Source organism: Perognathus longimembris, chromosome 25, assembly GCF_023159225.1.
Source record: "Perognathus longimembris pacificus isolate PPM17 chromosome 25, ASM2315922v1, whole genome shotgun sequence".
In the NCBI taxonomy this organism is placed as follows: Eukaryota; Metazoa; Chordata; class Mammalia; order Rodentia; family Heteromyidae; genus Perognathus; species Perognathus longimembris.
This window is the reverse complement of record NC_063185.1, coordinates 23721751-23744864: the sequence shown is the minus strand read 5'-3', so window position 1 is coordinate 23744864 and position 23114 is coordinate 23721751. Positions and strand designations below refer to the sequence as shown.

General features: G+C 64.5%; 2 protein-coding genes across 2 annotated transcripts; both read right to left on the bottom strand.

Moving 5' to 3' along the window:
• Window positions 1–271: 271 nt before the first annotated feature.
• Fbll1 (fibrillarin like 1) lies at window positions 272–1111 on the bottom strand. The gene has a single exon (XM_048334158.1). The coding sequence runs from the start codon at window positions 1109–1111 to the stop codon at window positions 272–274; it is 840 nt and encodes a 279-aa protein (XP_048190115.1).
• A 5495-nt stretch (window positions 1112–6606) lies between these two features.
• Window positions 6607–22741, bottom strand: Rars1 (arginyl-tRNA synthetase 1). Its single transcript, XM_048334227.1, is given in 18 exon segments — window positions 6607–6731; window positions 6734–6751; window positions 6897–7144; window positions 7429–7601; window positions 7903–8008; window positions 8278–8307; window positions 8309–8385; window positions 9055–9233; window positions 9558–9662; window positions 11805–11934; window positions 13278–13398; window positions 14352–14473; window positions 14723–14823; window positions 16105–16213; window positions 16894–16986; window positions 16988–17083; window positions 20293–20427; window positions 22612–22741. Coding segments are annotated over 18 exon segments (1977 nt in total). The 5' UTR covers window positions 22657–22741; the 3' UTR covers window positions 6607–6642.
• Between the last annotated feature and the right edge of the window lie 373 nt (window positions 22742–23114).

Genomic DNA, 23114 nt, shown 5'->3' with positions numbered 1-23114 from the left:
CCGGCTAGGCCGGTGCCGCTTTTCCCACCGGGAAGCGTGCAGGGGGGGAGGGGGGGAAATCTGTGGACCCGGAGGGGACCACGGCCACGCGCGGGGCTGGGTGCCGACCCCTCCCGTCCCCCTCCTGCCCACACTCAGGGCTGCGGCGTGGGGAGACTCCGTGACCCGGGGCGGGGAACGGCAGACCAGCTGCCCCAGGCGCAAGACCAGGCCTTGTCCTCCGGAAGGATGGAAGGAACCTCCTTTAATAGAGCCGCGGGGCGCCCCCCCCCTACTTGTCCCTGGGCGGGGGCCGGTAGACGCCCACCACCACGGCGTGCTCGCGCTCGTAGGGCTCCAGCGTCAGCTGCTCCTGCGGCCGCAGGTTCTCCTGCTGCAGCCGGCGCAGCTCGGCGGCCAGGGCGGCCTGGGCCGCGCCCGCGCCCGCGCGCGGCGCCCGCACCGACACGAGGAAGTGGCCGCCGACGCGCAGGAAGGCGTGCGCGTTGAGCGCGGCGATGCGCGCCTGGTCGGGCTGCGCCACGTCGGCCACCAGCACGTCCACCATGCCCACCAGCATGCGGTAGCGCAGCGGGTGGCGCGCGTCCTCCAGCACCGGCACGATGTTGGTGCGCTTCTTGGCCACGTTGAGCAGGTCGCGGCCGGCGCGGGGCGAGAACTCCACGGCGTAGACCAGGCCGTCGGGCCCGACGATGTCCGACACGTGCGACACCGTGGCGCCCGAGGCGGCGCCCAGGTACAGCACGCGGGAGCGCGGCCGGATGTGGAGCTGCTCCACGCCGCCCAGGATGGCGGCCGCCAGCTTGGAGCGGAACGGGTTCCAGGTGCGGTACTCGAGCCGCGCGCCGCCCTCGCCCACCGTGACGCGCCGCTCGCCGTACACCGACAGCCCGGGCACCAGGTTGCGCGTGGCCAGCGCGTCCTCCGCCCCGCGGTACACGAACACGCCCTCGTGCCGGTGCGGCTCCACCGACACGGCCGCCACCGCCCGGCGCCGCCGGCCCCGGCCGCGCCCCGCGCCCCGGCCCCGCCCGCCGCGCCCCCGGGCCCCGCCGCCGCCCCGGGGCCGCCCCCAGCCGCCGCCGCCGCCGCGCGCGCCCGCCGGCCTCATGCTCCCGGGGCGCCCGCGGGGGGCGCGGCCGTCAGCGCGGCGGGGATGCGCGCGGCGGGCGCGGGGCCGCTCGTGGCCGGCAGTCGCCGGCGGGGCGGGGGGCCGGGCGGGGGGCGGGGCGCCTCCGGCGGGTCTTCGTGCTCGGGGGGCGCCGCCGAGCCCGGCGTGTCCGCGGGCGGCTGCGGGCGGCGCGCTCGGGAGGCCCCGGGAGGCGCGGTCGGGCCCGGCTCTACCGCAGCCGCCGCGTCCCCGGCCGCGCTTTGACGCAGGGCCGGCGTGATTGCATCACTCGGGCTCGGCGACCCCGCAGCCCCGGGGCCCCCTCGGCTGTGCGCAGACGCGGCCCGCCCGGCGTCTCCGCGCCTTCCGCCTCCGCCGTCGCCCCCTCGGGGGCCCCGGGCTGCCGCGGGCGGGGCGGGGCGGGGCGGGCGGAGCTGCGCCCCCTCCCCCGCGCCCTGGGCGGCCCTCGGCCTGGGGGGGGGGGGGGAGGCGCGGCTTTGCACGGTTCCCTCGGCCGTTCCGACCCCGGTGCCGTAACCACAACCGCACGGCGCGCGCCGGGGGCTCGCGGGGCGGGAGGGGCCGCGGTATCCTGACCGGGCCGGGTGGGGGGTTGGGTGACCCCCGTGACCCCGCAGGAGCCCTGGTAAGCCAACGGCCACACCCGCCGCACCCGTCCTGGGCGGCGGGGAACGGGGCGGGGGCGGGGCGGGGGCCGCCGGACTTGGTCCTCACTGGGTGCGGGCAGTCATCGCACCCCCATTGCTGAGGGCTGTTACAGTGTCGCGCTGGGCCCCCGCGGGTGGGCGGGAGCCCCGGTGGTGGGCGGGAGCCCCGGTGGTGGGTGCGCTGGAGCCCCGCGGGTAGGCAGGAGCCCCGGCTAGCGGCCGCCCCGTCCCGCCCGCGGGTCTCGGCGGCCAGCCGCGCCGGGCAGCACCAAGGACAGCGCCCGCGGCGAGTGGCGGAGGAGGCCGCACGCGCCGGGAAGCCCAGCGACTGCGGGTGGGAGGCGGGACCCCGGCTAAGGAGAAACTAGCAAGACGACGGAAAGGAAAAGTGGGGCCGCGGGGCCGAGGCCCTGGGACGGGGCACCGCAGGCGGGAGGGGCGGGGGCGGGGGCGGGGGCGGGCAGACGGCCCGAGGGTAGGATTCTGTGGGCGGGGCCACGAGGTGGGCGGGGTCTGCGGTCCTAACCACCGGCAGCCCTGTGGTGAGGATTGGGTGAGCCAGGCGGTGGGCGGGGCCTGTCAGGCAGCCCTGTGGTGAGGATTGGGTGAGCCAGGCGGTGGGCGTGGCCTGTCTGGCAGCCCTGTGGTTGGGTTTGGGTGAGCAGGGCCCGCGGTGGGGCGACTCTGCAGGGGTCGGTTAGGATTGGGTGGGCGGGGCCATGAGGTGGGCAGGGCCCTGCATACTCCTTGGGTTAGGATTGGGTGGGCGGGGCCATGAGGTGGGCAGGGCCCTGCATACTCCTTGGGTTAGGATTGGGTGGGCGGGGCCGGCGGTGGGCGGGGCCCTGCAGAGTCCTTGGGTTAGGATCGGGAGGGCGGGGCCGGCGGTGGGCGGGGCCCTGCAGAGTCCTTGGGTTAGGATCGGGAGGGCGGGGCCGGCGGTGGGCGGGGCCCTGCAGAGTCCTTGGGTTAGGATCGGGAGGGCGGGGCCGGCGGTGGGCGGGGCCCTGCAGAGTCCTTGGGTTAGGATCGGGAGGGCGGGGCCGGCGGTGGGCGGGGCCCTGCAGAGTCCTTGGGTTAGGATCGGGAGGGCGGGGCCGGCGGTGGGCGGGGCCCTGCAGAGTCCTTGGGTTAGGGTCGGGAGGGCGGGGCCGGCGGTGGGCGGGGCCCTGCAGAGTCCTTGGGTTAGGATTGGGTGGGCGGGGCCGGCGGTGGGCGGGGCCCTGCAGAGTCCTTGGGTTAGGATCGGGAGGGCGGGGCCCGGGCTCGGGTGGGAGCCGGGGAGGGTGGTGGGGGGTAGAGGGCCGGTAGCTTGGGGTCGCGGGGCTCCCTGCTGGTGGCTGGAGTACCGGGGCCGTCTGCAGGGACAGGCCGGGCCGCCGGGGAGCCACTCCCTTCTCTTCAGTGCCGGCGCTGCCCCGTGCTGCCCCCCCCCCCCGCGGTTGGGGGATCCGCTTGCTGCTCAGCACCCCCCCTCCGCCATGACGCGCGTGTGCATGTGTGTGCGTGCGCGTGTGTGCGTACACAGGCCTGGAACTCAAGCCGGGCCCTGTCGAGCCTTTCTGCTCACGGTTCCCCTCGTCCCCCCCTCCCACCCACCCTCCCCCGCAGCCCGGCTTCTGGCTTTCGGGTGGTGACTTGGGGCGCAGGCCCCCGGCGTGGTTGGGAGTGACCTGTGTGTGCGGCTGTGTGGTCACTCGGGCACCCCCTCCTCCCCGACGCCCCGTCCTATGCCAGTCACTGAGCAGTACTTTACATGCTGGTTCCCGGTGGTTCTCCTGTGGTTTGATTCCCGCCATTCCAGGGGCTCAAACTCGGGGCCTTGCCCTTTCTAGGCACGCGCCCTCGGCTGTGGCCACCCCTTCCGCCCTGGAACTGATTTCTGCCGTTTGGTATTGTGGGCCCTCCGGCCGTGTGCTCCTTCCTCAATCTTCTGTCTAGTGGGCCACTGACATTGTGTGTGCGTTTCAGGAACACTTCATGAAGCCTTAGAAGGAAGTCAGCTTTTGCATTTTTCTTCGCCAGTCCTGGTGGACTCAGGGCCTGAGCACTGCCCCTGGCTTCTTTGTGCTCACTCTAGCACTCTGCCACTAGAGCCACAGCGCCACTTCCGGCTTTATTCTGTGTATGTGGTGCTGAGGAATCAAACCCAGGGCTTCATGTATGCTAGGCCAGCGCTCCACCGCTGAGCCACGTTCCCAGCCCCACCCCCTTTTCTGTCAGTCCTGGGGATTGAACTCTGAGACAGCTCCACTTGCAGTTTCCTGATGGTTAAACGGTGATCAGAACCTCAATTGTTCCTGCCCAGGCTGGCTTGGAACTGTGATCCTCAAGACTTCAGCCCCAGTAGCTGGGATTACAGGTGTGAGCCACTGGCCCTCAGTTTCCCTCCTTCCTTCCTTTCCTAATCTTCGGGGCAGCTGCTCTGGGCCGGGCTGTACAGGGTGCAGGAGGCTGGCTTCGCACCTCTGGCACAGGTTAACTGAAATTTAAGCTGACAAACGCTTAATTTTGACCCATGCACAAAGGTTACACTTTTATTCCTTCTCCTGTTGCTGTTTGTTTTCAGTGTTGTACATCTTTTCTGTGTGTGTGTGTGTGTGTTACTTAGCAAGTAATCGAGACTTCAAGCTGTTTGGTGGTACTGAGACTTGAACTCAGGGCCTGGCAATGCCAAGCCCTCTACCAGGAGCCCATGACCCCAGTCCTTTGGTTTTTAGGTTAAGAGCCGGCCTCCAGTTCTGATCCTTCCTCGGGTCACTGGGATTACAGGCCGGCACCACTACGCCTGCCTCGTTAGCTGCTTTTAGTGGACTTTGACTTTCATATAGAGATGATTTACCCACCAGTGTCACATACTTGGTGTACTTTATTTTCTTTCTTGTCCTGATGTTTTGATGGCCGTGCAGGAAGTTGAACACAGGCGGGGTGCTCCACTGAGCTGCACCTCCAGTCCCTGAGTTTTTTTTTTTTGCTAGTCCTGGGGCTTGAACTCAGGGCCTGAGCACTGTCCCTGAATGGCTTTTGCTCAAGGCTAGCACTCTACCACTTGAGCTGCAGCGCCACTTCTGGCTTTTTTCTGTGTATGTGGTGCTGAGGAATCGAACCCTGGGCTTCACGAACACGAGGCAAACGCTCTACCACCAGGCCACATTCCCAGCCCTCCCTGACATTTTTTTTGTGCCAGGCCTGGGGCTTGAACTCAGAATCTGTGTATTGTTCCTGAGGTTTTGCACTCAAGGCTGGTGCTCTACCACCCGAAGGCCAGTTGCACGTCTGGCTTTTTCTGGTGATTCACAGGAGATAAGAATCTCATGCACTTCCCTTCTCAGGCTGGCTTGGAGCCGCAGTCCTCAGGTCTCTTTTTGGGTGGATGCTCTGCTCCGTGGATGGCCAGCCACTCGGGGTCTCGAGCGCGGTGGGGCGGCCTTTCTGGCGCCGCAGCTGTCACTGGACTGTTTGGGCCTCGGCCTCCTGCACAGGGGTTGGTGCTGTTTGGCGTCCTAGTCTCGGGGCGAAGCTGCCCCTCATCACGGCCCAGATGAACCCAAGGAGAAAGCAAAACGCCCTCTGCCTGGTCCGCTCTAGGCAAGTGCTGTCTTGTTCTGGAGGGTTCTAATCCTGGGGCTTTGGCTCAGGGCCCGCGGGCTGTCCTGGAGCTTTGGCGCTCTATGCGAGGCGCGGCCCCAGTCTGGCTCGTGGGGCAGCGGGAGGTAGGAGGCTCGTGGCTTTCTTGCCCTGGGCTGGCTCTCAGCTGCACCCCTCAGGTCTCTAGGACTCAGGCTGAACCCTGACCCCCAGCTCGCAACACCAATACTGCCTTTCGCATTTCTGTGTGCAGTCGTTCTTTCTTACTCGGTGAGGAAGAAACGCTGGGCCGGGTGGCCGCCCTCGTGCGGGCGTTCCGGGTGCGAGCGGAGTCACGGCCCGGGCCCCCTCACCGTCAGCCTCCCGGAGCGGTTACTTAGCGGGGACACTGCTTTTGGAGGCGAGGCGCTGCTTGCCGTGCGGCCGCCTCGGGCCCGACCCCCGGGCGCGGGGATCACAGCGCAGCCGTCCTGGATGGGGACTCGCAGGACGAGCGTCGGGGCCGAGCCGCTCTCCCCTCGGGCGCCGGCTCCGGCTGCAGGTTCTCGGGGAGCCTCTGTCTCGGCGGCGGCCTGGGCCTGGGCCGAGTGCTGGGGACCTGGGGCGCGGCGAGGGCGGACCCGGGCGAGGGAGCCGAGCGGGCAGCGTGGCGGCCCTCGAGAGGGGTGGGCGAGGCGGGGGCGGGGCTCGCCGGCGGGGGACGGGGCCGTACGAGGGCGGGGCCGTACGAGGGCGGGGCTCGCTGGCGGGGGCAGGGCTCGTCGGCGGGGCGGGGCCCGCTGGCGGGGGCGGGGCTCGCCGGCGGGGGCGGGGCCGTACGAGGGCGGGGCTCGCCGGCGGGGGCGGGGCCGTACGGGGGCGGGGTACGCCGGCGGGGGCGGGGCTCGCCGGCGGGGGCGGGGCCGTACGGGGGCGGGGTACGCCGGCGGGGGCGGGGCTCGCCGACAGGGACGGGGGCGGGGCTCGCCGGCGGGGGCGGGGCCGTACGAGGGCGGGGCCCGCTGGCGGGGGCGGGGCTCGCCGGCGGGGGCGGGGCCGTACGGGGGCGGGGTACGCCGGCGGGGGCGGGGCTCGCCGACAGGGGACGGGGGTGGGGCTCGCCGGCGGGGGCGGGGCCGTACGAGGGCGGGGCTCGCCGGCGGGGGCCGCGCGCGTGCGCCACAGCGAATGGACGTGTTACTGTGAAAGCGGTTTTTTATTTCTACAAAGAGAGCTGCGGAGACGCGGGTTGGCTTGGCGGGGGGGTGGGGGGGGGGCGCAGGCCGCTCCGCGCGCTCACATCTTCTGCACGGGCTCGATGCCCAGGATGCTGAAGCCCTTGGCCATGACGGCCGCCGTGGCCTCGCACAGCAGCAGCCGCCACTGTTCACCTTGAGCACGGCGCCTGGGGACGGGGACGCGGGGGTCAGCGACCGCGGCCCCCCCCTCCCGGGATGCGCCCTCCCCCCCCTGCATGGCGCCTGGGGACTCGGGGGGTCAGCGACCGTGGCCCCCCCTCCCGGGGTGCGCCCCCCCCCCCGGCGGCTCACCCGTCTGCCGGTCCTTCTCCACGCAGTAGCAGCTGTCGTAGAAGTCGGTGAAGGCCGTGGCCAGCTCGTAGATGTAGTCGCAGAGCGAGTGCAGCAGCAGGTCGTCCAGCGTCTTGTGCAGGACCTCGGGGAAGCGCAGGATGCAGCGGCCCAGCCGCCACTCCTTCTCGTGCTCCAGGCGGATCCGCGTCTCCCGGGCCGCCTGCGCCAGCGCGCGCTCGTCCACGCTGGCCAGACGCGCGATGGACCTGCGGCCGCCGCCACCCACGGTCAGCCCCGCCGCCCGTGGGGGCGCCGCCCCGACAGGCTGGGGGGCAGGGAGAGGGGGGGAGCCCCGCCATTGTCTACAGGACTCCCACCCCACGTCCTGACCCTGTGCTGCCTGGGGGGGTGTCTGGATTGCGTAACTCATACCCACCCCACGGCCTGGCACCGGGGAATGGGGCGGTGCGCCTGCTCAGCGTGACCCCCCGTACTCCCCACGGGGTGTGCCGTCCTCCCGGTGCACCCCCCGCCCCCGGGCGGCCCCCACCTGATGCGCGTGAAGGCGTAGAGCAGGTAGGCGGCCGTGTTGCCGCGGTCGTCCAGCATCTTGACGAAGGAGAAGACGTAGTCGTTGAGGCGGTTGTGGGACAGGTCCGCGTACTTGATGCAGCCGTACGCCACCGACCTCTGCGCGGCACGCAGCTCCTCGGCGCTCAGGACCTGGGGGGTGGAGGGGGTCACGGGGACGCCCGCACCCCCGTGGAACCTCCCCGTCCAGTACACGGACTGCACACACTCAGGGTGCAGCATGGGGCCCCGAACCCCAAACCAGGGAGGAGCCGGGAGCCACAGGTCCCCCGCTGAGCCCCAGAGGGAGCGCGCCGAGGCCGGGCCGAGGCGCTAGGGGAGCAGAGGCCAGAGGCGGCGGCCGCGCTCGGGTCTCCCGTGGGCTGGAGTGCTCACGGTGACCGCGCACGGTCGCTCCAGGATGTGTGAGCGCGAGGGCGAGGCGCAGCCCTACCTTGTCGCGCTCCTTCTCCTTGAGCTTGTCCATGGAGCGCCGCAGCCCCTCCTCCAGGAGGTCCACGAGCCGCACCGTCTCCCCGGAGCGGGTCTTGAACTTCTTCCTGAACACACAGAAACCCATCAGGCGACAGCCGGGCGCGCGGGGCCTGACCTGACCGAGGGTCTCGTCCCGGGACTGCGCTCCCCGCCCCCCCCCCCCCCCCCACCGTCCTCAAGGACGCAGCGCGTCGTGGCTGGCCTGCCCTCCCGGAACCCAGAGCCGGCCGAGACCGGGTGCACGCCCCCCGCCCCCCCCCCCCATGTGGAGGAGGCTCCTGCAGGCGGGCAGGCCGCGCGCCGTCGGGCCCTGCGGGGGGAGCCGGGCACTCACTTGTCCTCGCCCAGCACCACGCCGAAGCCGCGTGGTCACGCGGGTCACCTGCGGGTCGTACCAGCCGATCATCTGGGCGGCAGCGAACACGGCCTGGAAGTGCACGGCCTGGGGGGGGGACAGGGCGGGGGGGGGGCGGAGGTGAGGGCCCGTCCTTCCACACGGCGGCTCCCACCGGCTGCACCCGCGCCAGCAAGGCCCGGGCCCCGCCCCGCCCCGCCCCGCCCCCGGGGGGGACACGCGCACGCATGAAGGAATGAGGACGGGCCGGGCTCCCGCCGGAAAGGCCGTCCACCGACGCGGGGCGTCGGCCAGGCGGAAGGACTCGGCGTGCAGAGAGAGACCCCAGCTCCGCAGTGGCCGCCCCTCAGGTGCCCGGGGGAGGAGAGCCGCGGATCCCGGGCCCCCCCCGCACGGTGGCGGGGAGCCTGGAAAGGCCTGCGGGCCGGGCCACGTCACCAGCCGGCACTGCCCCCGCCCACCACGCACCTGCCCCGCCCACCACGCACCTGCCCCCGCTCACCATGCACCTGCCCCGCCCACCACGCACCTGCCCCCGCCTGCCTCTGTCCACCACGCACCTGCCCCGCCCACCACGCACCTGCCCCCGCCCACCACGCACCTGCCCCGCCCACCACGCACCTGCCCCGCCCACCACGCACCTGCCCCCGCCTGCCTCCGTCCACCACGCACCTGCCCCGCCCACCACGCACCCGACCCCGCCCACCACGCACCTGCCCCCCGTCCACCACGCACCTGCCCCCGCCCACCACGCACCTGCCCGCTGTCCACCACGTAGATGACCATGTCTGCCTTCTCCTCCAGCAGCCGCTGCTTGATGGCCGCCAGGTCCGACGTGTCGTAGGTGTAGCCTCCATCTGACTTCACCACGGTCAGGGGGACCGAGCAGCCAGGGACAAACACGATCTTCCTGCCCTCGTCCACCTGCACAAAGCCTGGCGCGGACAGCAGACCCGTCCGTCACGCGGGAGGCCCGCGGCCCCCCCCCCCCCCCCGCCCTCTCCCCGCGTGCCCGTGTGTGGAGGTGGGATGAGGAGCAGCGCCGGGCGTGGAGACAGGAGGGCGAGGGGCTTCCCGGGACGACGGGGGCACACAGACAGACCCGAGCAGCACCGGGCGTGGAGACAGGAGGGCGAGGGGCTTCCCGGGACGACGGGGGCACACAGACAGACCCGAGCAGCACCGGGCGTGGAGACAGGAGGGCGAGGGGCTTCCCGGGACGACGGGGGCACACAGACAGACCCGAGCGAGGTGCCCACCTTTATCCTCGAACTCCTTGACAACAGCCGGCATCCTGTCTTGATAAAAGGACTCTCCCCTCTCTATTAAGGAGATGTCCAGTGCATCGTAGATTTTATTAAATTCTAAGGAAAAAAACAGTCCCACATACAATTACGAACACCTTAAATAAGGAAATGTAATCTTCCGCGTAAACAACTTAGGACATTGAGTAAGGCAGCATGGCAGGGGTGGTGCGGTCACACACGCACACAGGTGCTGCCGCTCTGGGATGGGGGCTGCGGAGCCCCCCGCAGAGCTCAGGGGCAGAACCAAGACCCGGGGCCACCAGCCGGCGGCAGAGGGAGGGGCGCCCGAGCCCTGGACGTGGAGCCCTGGCCACGAGCGCAAGGGGTGTGGAGGGGAACCGCCTGGCTGTGCGGGGAGGAGCCACACCGTCACCTTCTCCAGTGCACAGAAAGACGGTGAGGGTCAGGGCAGAAACGAGCCCACTGGGGACAGTCTCTCCAAGGAAACGCCCGGGAGCAGAGCGGCCGCTGAACCCGCGAAGCTTTCCAAGCACAGCCACGCCAGTGCTCCCCGCTGCCAGCCGCGACGCTCAGTCCAGGAAGCGAGTGGAGGGATGCCGCTGCCAAGAAACTCGCTGAAACCCTTGCGAGCTGAATTCAACACCACATTCAAAAGATAATAGACCACAACCAAGGCGGTTCACCGCAGAAATGCAGAGATTATATACACACACTATGTATGTATTAGTGTACCACATTGCAACCGTCTATGTTAAGATCTCTGAAGAAACTAGGGATAAATAGAATGTACCCGAAGTTAACTAAGGCTATACATAATAAACCTATAGCCAATTCCCCACTAAATGGAGAAAAAAATGAAGCTGGTCTCCCTGAAGTCAGCTATAGGAGCAGTAAAATAGAAAGAAAAGGAACTTAAAAGTTGTCAAGAAGTCAAATGATCCCCTAAGCGCGGATGGCCTGACTCTATACTTAAGACCCCACACAGACCCCCACCCACCCCCCCAGAAAGCCAAGAACCAATGCACAGCTTTGGAAAGGTGTCGTTTCTCTGTAAAAATAATGAATAGCTTTGGAGAAGGGTGGGTTGCTTTTCTATACCAATAGCAAACAAGCCAGGAAAGACTATAACAACTCCATTCACAACAGACTCAAACCCCATAAACAGCAAGTTCTTAACCCAGGAAGTGAAAGACAATGAAACCTGTAAAACCTTGAAGGAGCCAGGCCAGAGTGTGGTCTACCTACTCATATCCTAGCTACTCAGAATACTGAGGTCTGAGGATCATGGTTCAAATTCATCCTAGGCAGAAAAAAATAATCCATGGGACTCTCACCTCCAATTAACCCCCAAAAAAGCTACAAGTGAAGCTGTTGCTCAAGTGCCAGAACACTAGCCTTTAGCAAAAATACCGATCAGGGACAGCACCCAAGCCCTAGGAGAGACAGAACAAAACCCCGAAGGAAAGCCGGGGAGAGAGAGCGGCTCCTACCTGTGATCCCAGCTACTCAGGAGGACCTGGCATCTGAGAATCGCAGTTTGAAGCCCACCAGGCCGAAAGCCCACAAGCGGAACTGTGGCTCCACTGGGAGTGTACCAGCCTTGAGCAAAACGCTCGCTAAAGGACAGCACGCTGAGGACCTGAGTTCAAGACCCGGTAGAGGCACAGAAAAATGAACCTTGAAGGAAGAAAAGACACCAGAAGATGGAAAGATGAAATAGCCACAGCGTCAAAGCCATCTGTAGATTCCACTCAGTGTGTTCATCAAAATCCCTGCACGATTCACCACAGAATTGGAAAATCCAGCCCCAGCATGCGGAGGTGTGGAGCATCCCAGGTAGGAGAGAGGCCTCCTCGAGGCTGCTGGGGGGCCGCTGCGGGGAGAGGCCTGGCGAGGGCGGAGGAGACGCACACGCACACGCACACTACTTGCATGTGTGCAGACGCGACGCCGCGCGAGGGGGACTGGCTGGGTACAGGGGACACGTCTGTGGACAGGCAATAGTGAAACCCCCAGGCGTGACAGACGTGTGCCACACTTGACCTTGCTGAGCTGCCCATCTCCAAACACTGAAACAAAAATCTTCCTGCTCACACTCGAGTTAGGGACAGGGCCGTGGCCCCATCGTCAACTGTGTGCACGGCGTTGAGGTTTGATCGTCGGCACCGTGACAGAGAAGAACAAAGCCTCAGGAAAATGACTTGCAGTTTGGCTGACTTGAATGTTCTGGAGACTCACCCTGACGGGACACGTCACAGATGAGCTGCCAGGCTTTGAGGATGTCCGGGTCTTTACTCTGCAGCAGAACCACGCACTGGTACGCTCGCTTCTTGAAGTCCTCCTCGCCGTCAAACCTCTTCTTGGACTCCTGTGTGGTGAAGCAGCAGCGAGGCTGTGAGGCCCAGTCCCAGACGTCCACGCGTGCCGGGGCGCGTCCCCCACCCGAGGCCCGGGGGGCTCGGGCTGAAACAGGTGCATCGCCAGCTCACACGGGAGCCCACGCAGAGAGCTGAGGTCTGAGGACTGCGATGCCAAGGCAGGACGCCCACTGGACTCTTCCCTCCAATTAACTACCTGGAGCTGGGGCTCAGGGGGTCGAGGGACAGCTTGGAGGAGAAACGACAAGAAACAAGGCAGGGACTGTGCGCAGGCCTCCGAGACAAAAGCTCTGCGGACGGCCGGGGCGAGAGCTCAGGGGCGAGCGCCTCCGCCTAGCGCGTGCGAGGCCCTGGCGGAAGGTGCGGTGGAGGGTCTCGGCCCGCAGCCCGTCCGTCCACACAGAGGGCCCCGCTCCGCCTCGCGGCGCCTCCACAGGAGGGACGCAGGATGGCGAGGCACGCAGCTCGCGGAGCGGGGGAGGCGGTGGAGCGGCTCTGTCTCCATCCATGTGACACGGCTGCTCTAGTTACGCCGAGCTCGGCACATGCGCGTGAAAACGTTCCTGTTTTTTGAAGTTCAAGAACGCACATCTGGGCTGGGAATGTGGCGTGGTGACAGTGTTGCCTAGCATGCACCAAGCCCAGGGTTCCATTCCTCTGTGTACACGTACACAGGAAAAGCCAGACGTGGCGCTGTGGCTCAAGTGGTAGGGTGCTAGCCTTGAGCAGAGAGGCTCAGGGACAGTGCCCAGGCCCTGAGTTCAAGCCCCAGGACAGGCCAAAGGAAAAAAATAAAAGCACACACCTGCTGAGCACGGGTGGCTCAAGCCTGTAATCCTAGCTATTTGGGGCCGAGATCCTAAGATCGGGGTTCAAAGGCCAGCAGAGGCAACAAAGTCCACAAACATCACCTCCAGTGAGCCACCAAAAAGCTAGAAGTGGTGCTGTGGCTCAAGTGGCACAGTGCTAGTCTTGAGCACCAAAGCTCAGGGACAGCACCCAAACCCCAAGTTCTAGCCACAGGACTAGCATAAAAAGAAAAAAAAAAAAAGCAAGCACGCAAGCACATCTGTGTGCAGCAGACCCCAAACTCAACTAGACCGCAGACATTATTCCTAACACCCTAAGGGGACACAGAATGCTTTTCTTTCCTTGTAGGTTGTGGGCGTACCACTGCGAACCACAGCACCGCTTCCGGTTTTCTGGAGGCTGACTGGAGGTCAAGACTGTCCGGGCCGACTGCCAACCCTATCTCGGCCTCCTAAGTAGCTAGGGTGGGTTAAAGGTGAGAGAGAGGGGCAGACGCAGGACTTGAACGCTACAGGCAGCAAACCTTGTAGAAGGCCTGAAGATCTCCAATGGGAGGCGAAACCGTCAGATAGTCCGGGAACTTATCTTGCAGGTGGGCTATGAGCATGCCAAACTGGGTCCCCCAGTCTCCCACGTGGTTCAACCTGGCACCCGCGGGAGGGGGACACGATTAAAGACTGTGGGGGAAGTACAGGTGAGATAAAGGGTCTCCGGGGTGCCCCTTGCCCAGGCTGGCTTTCCACTGTGATCCGCAGGCACCAGCCCCCCGAGGGGCTACAGTTATAGCTGGGGGTGAGGAGGGGAGCCCGGCGGGCCCCTTGGCTGGGCTCCTTTCAGATGGCGTCTCAAGCTCTTTGCTAGGTCACCCCCCGCTCCTATCCCTCCCGTTCCTCCAGAAGAGCCGGAACAGCGCGGAGTCAGCACGCCCGACTGTGCTTGGAGGTGGGGCCTCCCCGGCTTTGATTTGCACTGGCTTCCGATGGCAGCTGTCCCGTCTTCGCTTCCCGAGTAAGCGGGCATCGCCGGCGTGAGCCGCAGGGTGCCGAGCTTCACGCATGGACACGAGGCGCGTCACCGGCTCCTCACGGGGAGGGCGACCCGGTGCCGGCCCCGTGGCCTCATCGCTCGCTGGCTCTGCGCCGCGGCCCCGTCCTCTCTCCCTGCCTCGCGCCGCTCCGCGGGCCGGACTAAAGCCCCACTTCCCAAGGGGCCGCCGGCTCCCGGCCCAGGCCCGGCCGCGGGAGGCGCAGACCCCAGGAGTCGGAGGCACCGAGGAGAGCTTGGCCGGGGGAGCGGTGGACGCCGGCCCTCCTTCCACCGCGGCCCCCGCGCAGCGAGGGGGAGGCGATTAGGGGAGGGGAGTGGTGGACGCCGGCCCTCCTTCCACTGCGGCCCCCGCGCAGCGAGGGGGAGGCGATTCGGGGGGGGGAGTGGTGGACACCGGCCCTCCTTCCACTGCGGCCCCCGCGCAGCGAGGGGGAGGCGATTGGGGGGGGGCGGTGGACGCCGGCCCTCCTTCCACTGCGGCCCCCGCGCAGCGAGGGGGAGATGATTCGCGGGGGGGGGGGGGGGCGGCCGGGCCGCGGGGCGCGCCCACCTCAGCACGTCGTAGCCCGCAAACTCGAAGAGGCGGCACACGCTCTCGCCGATGATGGTGGACCGCAGGTGGCCCACGTGCATCTCCTTGGCTATGTTGGGAGAGGAGAAGTCCACCACGACCTGCGCGGAAAGGGGGCGGCGGGCGACCTCAGCGTGGCTCCGCCGCGCCACTCGGCGTTCCCCACGCACCCACCTGTCCGTGGCCAGCGGCCCAGTCACGCTCCCTTCTGGGAACACCTGCGCACTATCCTGTCTGCCTCCACTGGCACAGTGAAGGGGGCCACAGGCTGCCGCTCAGCACCGTCTCCACGGGGAAGGTGAAAGCCATTTCCCCCGCCCCCCCCCCTTCCGAGACACGCGTACACGCACCTTTTTGTTCTTCCCCAGGGGCGGCAGGTGAACCCCGTTCACCAGCAGCTCTGTCAGCCGCTCCGACACAAAGTCCCTCCTCAGGTGGATGTTAATGAAACCTGACGGCCGGAGGGAGAGACGGACGTGAGGGCCTCGCGCTCTCCCCCAGACGCCGCTCCCAGGCTCCTCGCCCCCGGAGCCTGACTCCCCGCAGGCACAGCGACCCTCCCTGACCTCTGCCCTCCCCCGTGCTTCTCCGCTCTCTGCTGCAAGCTGCCTGCCTAGTGCAGGGCCCCCGCCCTCAGCTCCACAGAACGACTGTCAACACGGTCCGGCCGTCGCCCGTCTGCCTTTGCTGAAGAAAACCTGAAAGGCAGCCAAAGCAACCCACCCAGATGGCAGAGCCAAGTCTGGGGGACAACCTTCACCTCTTTGCTTACAGTCCTGGAGGTTTTCTCTACAACGGTGTGCGTGCGTGTGTGCGTGCGTGCGTGCGTGTGTGTGTGCGTTAAAGCACTGAGGGTTAAGACGAAGGCCTCACAGAAGAGAGTAGACAGATAGTTCCTGAACTATATTATTACCCCCAGACGGTTCATAATTTTTACATAGGATGTCACTAGGTTGCCTAGGCTGGCCGTGAACTTGGAATCTTTCTGCCCCAGTCCAAGTAGCTGGATTACATGCGCCTGCTATCACACCTGGTAATTTTTTGGGGGGTAGAGGACACATGGTAGGCAAGCATTTTATCACTGAGTTGCGTGTTACACCCCGAGCCCTAGGACAAGAATGTTCTTTTCTTGTCAGTCAGTCATGGTGCTTGAACTCAGGTCCTGCGTGCCGTTCCTGCTTTTTCTCTCAAGGCTAGTGCTCTGCCACTCTGAGCCACAGCATCACTTCTAGTTTTCCGGTCACTAATTGGAAGTAACAGTCTCGGGGACCTCCTTGCCTGGGCTTGGCTCTGAACCATGATCCTCAGATCTCAGCCTCCTGAGAAGCTGGGATTACAGGGGTGAGCCACCAGTGCCCGGCCAGTGCTCCTTTCCCTTTTTAATTTCATACAGTGCTTATCACCAACACAACTATTTAAAAAGCTATGTTAAGTAGAGCAGGGAATGCATTTAAAAAGGGGAGTGGGTGGAAAGAAAGATATGCCAGACATTGCTGGCTCACTCCTGTAATCCTAGCCGCTCGAGAAGCTGTAGACCTGAGGTTCAAAGCCAGCCTGGGCAGACACAGCTGAGCATCTCTTTACCTTCAATTAACCAGAAAGAAAAAAAAAATGGAACCAGAGGCCCCAGAGGTAGAGGACTGAAAAATCCCAGTGAGAGGAGATGAGCTCATCGTTGCAGTTGTAGTGCTAGTAGGAAACCAGAAACAAAAACCACCACCGTGTAGCATACCAGGACCAGCGATCTCGACGTTCTCAATGCACTCATCTTCTGGCAGGTGCTTGGTAATGTTCTGGGCAATTTCTCTTGGATTTACTTTCTGTTCCTTGGCTTTGAGCATCTGTAACACCATGTTAAAAAAAAAAAAAGACTGATTACACAACAGGCTTGATCGAGTTACCTGGGATTGGGAAGGCCGGAGAGAAGACACATTCCTCAACCACCTGGCGAGGAGACGCACAGAGCCACCTGCAGGCCAGGAGGAATGGAAAAGCGCAAACAAGCGCAGGTCTGGATCCATTTCAAAACGCGTGGCGCGCCCACGCACACCGGGAAACGGAGCAACGTCTGTGCCGATGCAGCCCGATCCCAGCAGTTTGCATTTCTAATTTTCAAGTACTAGAAGGGTCCGTGAGACTGATAGGTCAGGCACAACACGGGGCCCTCGCAGGGAACCGGAGGGGCGCAGAGGAGCTGAGCGGAACAGCAAGCTTGGCTGTGACAGAAAGCACCAGAGCAGAACTACCAGAAATATCACCCGAGGGCTTAACAGGAAACTCCTGTCGGGGGATAAAGCATGACTGGAACGCGGTGTAAACGCAGTGGAATTCTAACACCGAGCACCTCCCCCGCCCCCCGCCTAGTCACAGAAGCCAGTAAAAATCCCCGGAACCCTCCTGCCAGGCTTCCACGCCGCCCGCGGGAGAGGACCTCGGGAGGAGGGCCACACCGCCTGCCTGGTGCCCGGTGCTACGTATGCACAGTAGCGTGACCCAGAAGAGGACGGGACCTGCACACCACCTGGGAGATGCCCATGGCGCTGTTGCACTGGTAGTCTCCAAACTTGGGCTGCTGGCTGGGCGTCACGATGAGAGGGGGGTTGTCCAGGTCTGGGGTACGCGGCCCTGATGGCGCATCTGAAGACGTCCTGCAGGCGGCTGTTGATGTTGATCATGCTCTTAGTGGGCCGGCTCCTTTCTGCCTGAAGGCTCTGCGGGAAGAAGGAGACCACACCTAGGAAGCCATAGGCCGCACACAGTCACAGAATGTCCCAAGCACTCTGACCCATCTGGAGAAAGGCCAGAGGGGGACAGACACCCAGCGCGCACTTCTGTGCTACTGCCGGCCGGCTGAGCCATGCAACAGGGCACCTGAGGCGTCCACTCAGACGGTTCTTTCTTTGTTCTGAGTGCCAGTACTGAGGCTTGAACTTAAGGCCTGGCTCGGTCCTTGAGCACAAGCTCTGTGCTCAAGGCGAGCACTCTACCACTTGAGCCACAGCGCCACTTCCGGCCTTTTCTGTGTATGTGGTGCTGAGGAACGGAACCAGGGCTTCGTGCATGCTAGGCGAGCGCTCCACCACTGAGCCACCTTCCCAGCCGCTCCCACTCAGATTTTTAAGATGGCGTTCCACCACTGGAGCCACACCTCAACTTCTGGCTTTTTGCTGGTTAACTGAAGGATGAGTTTCACGGATTCATCTGCACGGGCTAGCTTTGAACCTGAGCCCTCAGCCCGCTGGATAACTTGGATTATAGGTGTGAGGCACTGGCCAGTCCCAGGTCTTCCTTCTCCATGTCCTTTATCAGAACCAAAACACCAAGAGGAGGATGTAGGAAAGTGAGACAGGATCTTCTCATCAGCCTTCTCAAGCAGCCCCTCCGGCTGCACCACCAAGACAGGACTCAAAAGTCAAGGCTAGCCCAGGCTACTTAGCCAGATCCTGTCTCACAATGCAGCACACCTCAAAGAAGGGTAAATGAGGTGACCAGACAGGCGAGACTCTGATGAGTCTTCAGGAGAGGAATCGTGAATTCAGGAAGGGCAAGGAGCCACTTCAAGGACAGCAGATCACCCACTAGATAACCGATTTCCTGGGAGAGGAGCAGACAGACCTAAGCAGTTAAGTAGGGTTGGGGTAGGAGGAGCTGCTACACCAGAGAACCATTATGGGAATGAGATCATACGCTGGATGTGTCATCAGCAAACCAGAAAGGCAAGCAAAAAGCTGGATGCAAGCTCATTTCTATTTCATAAACCTTCATTATAAAGCCCAGTGCCATGGCCCATGCCTGGAATCCTAGCTACTCAGGGGGTTCAAAGACAGCCCAGAAGGAAAGTCTGCTAAGACATCTCTAATTAAGCACCCAAAAAGCCAGAAGTGGAGCTGTGGCACAAGTGGTAGAGGGCTAGCCTGGTTCAAGCCCCAGGATAGGCAGAAAAAACAAAAATACAAAAAATAAAACCTACATTATGATGCCCTTAAATGAATAAAACACCAGATTCATGGGGGAAAAGCAGTGAAATGTGGATGGAAATACCTACAAAACGATGCTGCAAAACAAAAAAGAAAAGCACCCCATTCAGGGCAGAGAGCACACGGGCCCATTTTAAAGCACTTCCCTTTCCGAGATATTGGCAATGCTGTAACCCTACCTACTCTGAAAGCTGAGATCCTAAGGCCAAGGTTCGAAACCAGCCCAGGCAGACATGCCTGTGAGACTCACCTCCAACCAGCCAGTATAAAGCTGGAGGAGGTGTAGCTCCAAGGGTGGGGCGCCTTCCCAGAGCTAGCTCCAGGCCTGCACTGGTCGGTACCCACCCCCCCCCCCCGCCCCACCAAGAAGAAAGGTACAGGCAACGGTTTAAGAACGAGCAAAAAAACCGCTTACAAAGCCCGGCTTCATCTCTAGCCAATGTGGATCAGAAGTATTTTTGAAATAACAGTTCTTGGCTGGGCGCTGGTGGCTTACGCTTGTAATCCTAGCTCCTCAGGAGGCTGAGATCTGAGGACCGTGAATCTCATCTCTGAGGAGAAAAGGGGGAAGTGGCACTGTGGCTCCAGGGGTAGAGAACTTAGCCTTGAGCAAAAGAAGCTCAAGGACAGCACCCAGCTTAAGTGGTAGATTGTTAGCATTGGGCAACAAAGTTCAGGAACAGCACACAGGCCCTAAGTTCAAGCCTCGGGACAGCAAAAAAAAAAAAAAAAGATAATGAGCAGAGAGGTGAGTGAGAGTCTGGGAGGAAAAGTCCTTTTCCTCACCTCTGTCTCTTGTGGGGAGAGGAAAGAAGGGAGTAGTTCCTTGGGGCCCCTTGAAGCACAAAATAACAAAAACAGTTCAGCTCACCCATCCAGGCCAAAAACGTAAGGCCTGATGGTCTAAAATAACTTATAACCCAACACACCCTTTGCCTTTGGCGTAGGGCTGGTTCCTTTTAACCCCGGCTCAAGGGGATGAGGGAAGTTTTGCATCTTTCACTTACTCAGGCCAGCAGACTACCTCGGAGATCAAAAGGAAATTGGTTAAAACTCTCCACCCGGAGCGGGAGACAATTCCAGCCCAAAGCGGATCAAGAATATTTCGGAAACAACAGATCTTTGACAAATGCTCTCAGCTACTGGAAAGGGCCTTATAGGTCAGATGTAAAGGATAGACCGCCATCCCAGGCCGGGGGCTCGGCCTCTGGGCTGGCCCCATTTAATCCAGCCTAAAATGGATCAAGAACCTTGGATCATGGACTGACCCACGCAGGCCCACAGACCCGGGCCTAGAAAAGTGAACTCCACCTTTGTGCTGGCTCTGGACCTGAGGCTCTAAGCCCTTCCGACTTCAATTATACTACTTTCCTACCACTTTCACTGTAAAATATGAAAATATAAAAAGAGAGAGAGAGAGAGAGGAGGAGAGAAAAGAAGAGGAAGAAGAGGAGGAGGAATGAGGGGAGAGGAGGAAGGAGGAGCAGCAGCAGCTCAAGTTGCCAAGCACTGCGGTACACCTCAAGTCCCAGGAATTACAAGGTGGAGGGAGGAAAAATGGCATTTTATTCCGGCCTGGACCACCTGTCTCAAAACAAGCACAACAAGACCAGGAAGGGGGGCTGGGAACGTGGCCTAGTGGTAGAGCGCTGACCTAGCATGCAGGAAGCCCTGGGTTCGATTCCTCAGCACCACATACACAGAAAAAGCCAGAAGTGGCTCTGTGGCTCAAGTGGTAGAGTGCTATAGTAAAAAGAAGCCAGGGACAGTGCCCATGCGCTGAGTTCAAGCCCAAGGACTGGCAGAAAAACAACAAAGACTAGGAAAGCAGTGCCAGCTAGCTCTCTCACTCACCCCTAGCTGGGTAAAGCAGGGAGACAGGCACGGTTTCTACCAGCTTTGCCTACATTCCACAGGGCACAGGTTAGGGACACAGTACTCACCTTTTGAAGTATATTCAGCCGATACTTTAATTTTAAATTTTCTTCTTGCAATTTCTCCAAATTTACAGATGTCTCTAAACAGTCACCGTTTTTCAACCGGTCGATCTCAGCAGTCAAAGACTTAATTTCTTTTTCCTGTAAAAAGCAGTTGAACAACTGTGACCGGGTGTAAACGAGACTTATGACCCCAAGGAACTACTTCCTTCTTTCCTCTCCCCACAAGAGACAGAGGTGAATGACTTTTCCTCCCAGACTCTCACTCACCTCTCAGCTCATTATCTTTTTTTTTTTTGCTGTCCCGAGGCTTGAACTTTGGGCCTGTGTGCTGTTCCTGAACTTTGTGGCTCCAGGCTAACAATCTACCACTTAAGCCACACACCTAATATGTCTAGCTTTTTGCGGGTACAGTTTCCGGAATCCTCCTGCTAGGGCTAGCTTTGAACTGGGATCCTCAGATCTCAGTTATGATTAGAGATGTGAGCCACTGGTACATGGCATCAGCTTTTTCTTTCAGGTAAATTGAGGCTAAGTGAGGGTGGGTGGGTGGCGGGTCAGAAGCCAGGCCAGGGTCAAAGAGGTACGCAAACCAGTTTTATGGAATAGGGAAAAAGGGAAGAGTGAGGGCAAGGAGAAACAGGAATTTTAAAAATACGATGGGGTGCGGCTGGGGAACATGGCCTAGTGGTAGAATGCTCGCCTCCCATACATGAAGCCCTGGGTTCTATTCCCCAGCACCACATATGTAGAAAAAGCTGGTAGTGGCGCTGTGGCTCAAGAGGTAGAGTGCTAGCCTTGAGCAAAAAGAAGCCAGGGACAGTGCTCAGGCCCTGAGTCCAAGCCCCAGGACTGGCAATACACACATATGAGTCAAAAAAGAGAGGTGCACGAAGACTGATGGCCCAAGGCTTCTCCTTGCTACTTTCTATCCCGGCTCAACGACCCACGGTACTCCGGGAGCAGGGCGAGGGTCCCAAAGAACCGGTTGGCAGGGCAGGGGCCGGGGCGCCCGGTGGCAGGGAAGGGGCCGGGGCCAGGGCGCCCAGTGGGCAGGGAAGGGGCCGGGGCGCCCGGGGCAGGGAGGGGGCCGGGGCCAGGGCGCCCGGTTGTCAGGGAAGGGACTGGGGCGCCCGGGTGGCAGGGAGGGGGCCGGGGCCGGGGCGCCCGGGTGGCAGGGAGGGGGCCGGGGCGCCCGGGTGGCAGGGAGGGGGCCGGGGCCGGGGCGCCGGGGTGGCAGGGAGGGGGCCGGGGCCGGTGCACTCGGGTGGCAGGGAGGGGGCCGGGGCCGGGGCGCCCGGTGGCAGGGAGGGGGCCGGGGCCGGGGCGCCCGGGTGGCAGGGAGGGGGCCGGGGCCGGGGCGCCCGGGTGGCAGGGAGGGGGCCGGGGCGCCGGGGTGGCAGGGAGGGGGCCGGGGCCGGTGCACTCGGGTGGCAGGGAGGGGGCCGGGGCCGGGGCGCCCGGTGGCAGGGAGGGGGCCGGGGCCGGGGCGCCCGGGTGGCAGGGAGGGGGCCGGGGCCGGGGCGCCCGGTGGCAGGGAGGGGGCCGGGGCCGGGGCGCCCGGGTGGCAGGGAGGGGGCCGGGGCCGGGGCGCCCGGGTGGCAGGGAGGGGGCCGGGGCCGGGGCGCCCGGGTGGCAGGGAGGGGGCCGGGGCCGGTGCACTCGGGTGGCAGGGAGGGGGCCGGGGCGCCGGGGTGGCAGGGAGGGGGCCGGGGCCGGTGCACTCGGGTGGCAGGGAGGGGGCCGGGGCCGGTGCACTCGGGTGGCAGGGAGGGGGCCGGGGCCGGGGCGCCCGGTGGCAGGGAGGGGGCCGGGGCCGGGGCGCCCGGGTGGCAGGGAGGGGGCCGGGGCCGGGGCGCCCGGGTGGCAGGGAGGGGGCCGGGGCCGGTGCACTCGGGTGGCAGGGAGGGGGCCGGGGCGCCCGGGTGGCAGGGAGGGGGCCGGGGCCGGGGCGCCCGGGTGGCAGGGAGGGGGCCGGGGCCGGGGCGCCCGGGTGGCAGGGAGGGGGCCGGGGCCGGGGCGCCCGGGTGGCAGGGAGGGGGCCGGGGCGCCCGGGTGGCAGGGAGGGGGCCGGGGCCGGTGCACTCGGGTGGCAGGGAGGGGGCCGGGGCGCCCGGGGAACGCGGGCCTCGGCCCCAGCTGGGCACTCGAGGCTGCACCCGAGCCGCACGCACCCGGGCTCCCTCCAGTCGCCCCCTCCCGGCCGGTGCGCGCCCGGACCGACGCCGTCCCCACCCCCGGCGTCCCGGGCCGGGCCCGCGGCCCCGGGAGACCGACCGGGGGGCCCCGCCGCCCGCCCCGCCGCCCGCCGGCCGAGACACGAACCTGCTGCTGCAGCCGCGCCGAGCACCGAGCAACTAACGCGTCCATGCTCCCGACGGCGCGCCCAGCGTCCACGGCCGGAAGCGGAAACCCCGCCCGCCGCGCCGGAAGCGGAAACCCCGCCCGCCGAGCGCGGGCCGTGCCGCCGGCCTTCCGGCGCCGCGCTCTCTGCCGCGCTCTCGTGGGATCCGGGCGGGCGCGAGCGGGGCGGGCGCGAGCGGGGCGGGCGGGAGCGGGGCGGGCGCGAGCGGGGCGGGCGGGAGCGGGGCGGGCGCGAGCGGGGCGGGCGCGAGCGGGGCGGGCGGGAGCGGGGCGGGCGCGAGCGGGGCGGGCGCGAGCGGGGCGGGCGGGAGCGGGGCGGGCGCGAGCGGGGCGGGCGGGAGCGGGGCGGGGCGAGCGGGGCGGGGCGGGGCGGGGCGGGCGCGAGCGGGGCGGGGCGGGGCGGGCGCGAGCGGGGCGGGCGCGAGCGGGGCGGGCGGGAGCGGGGCGGGCGGGAGCGGGGCGGG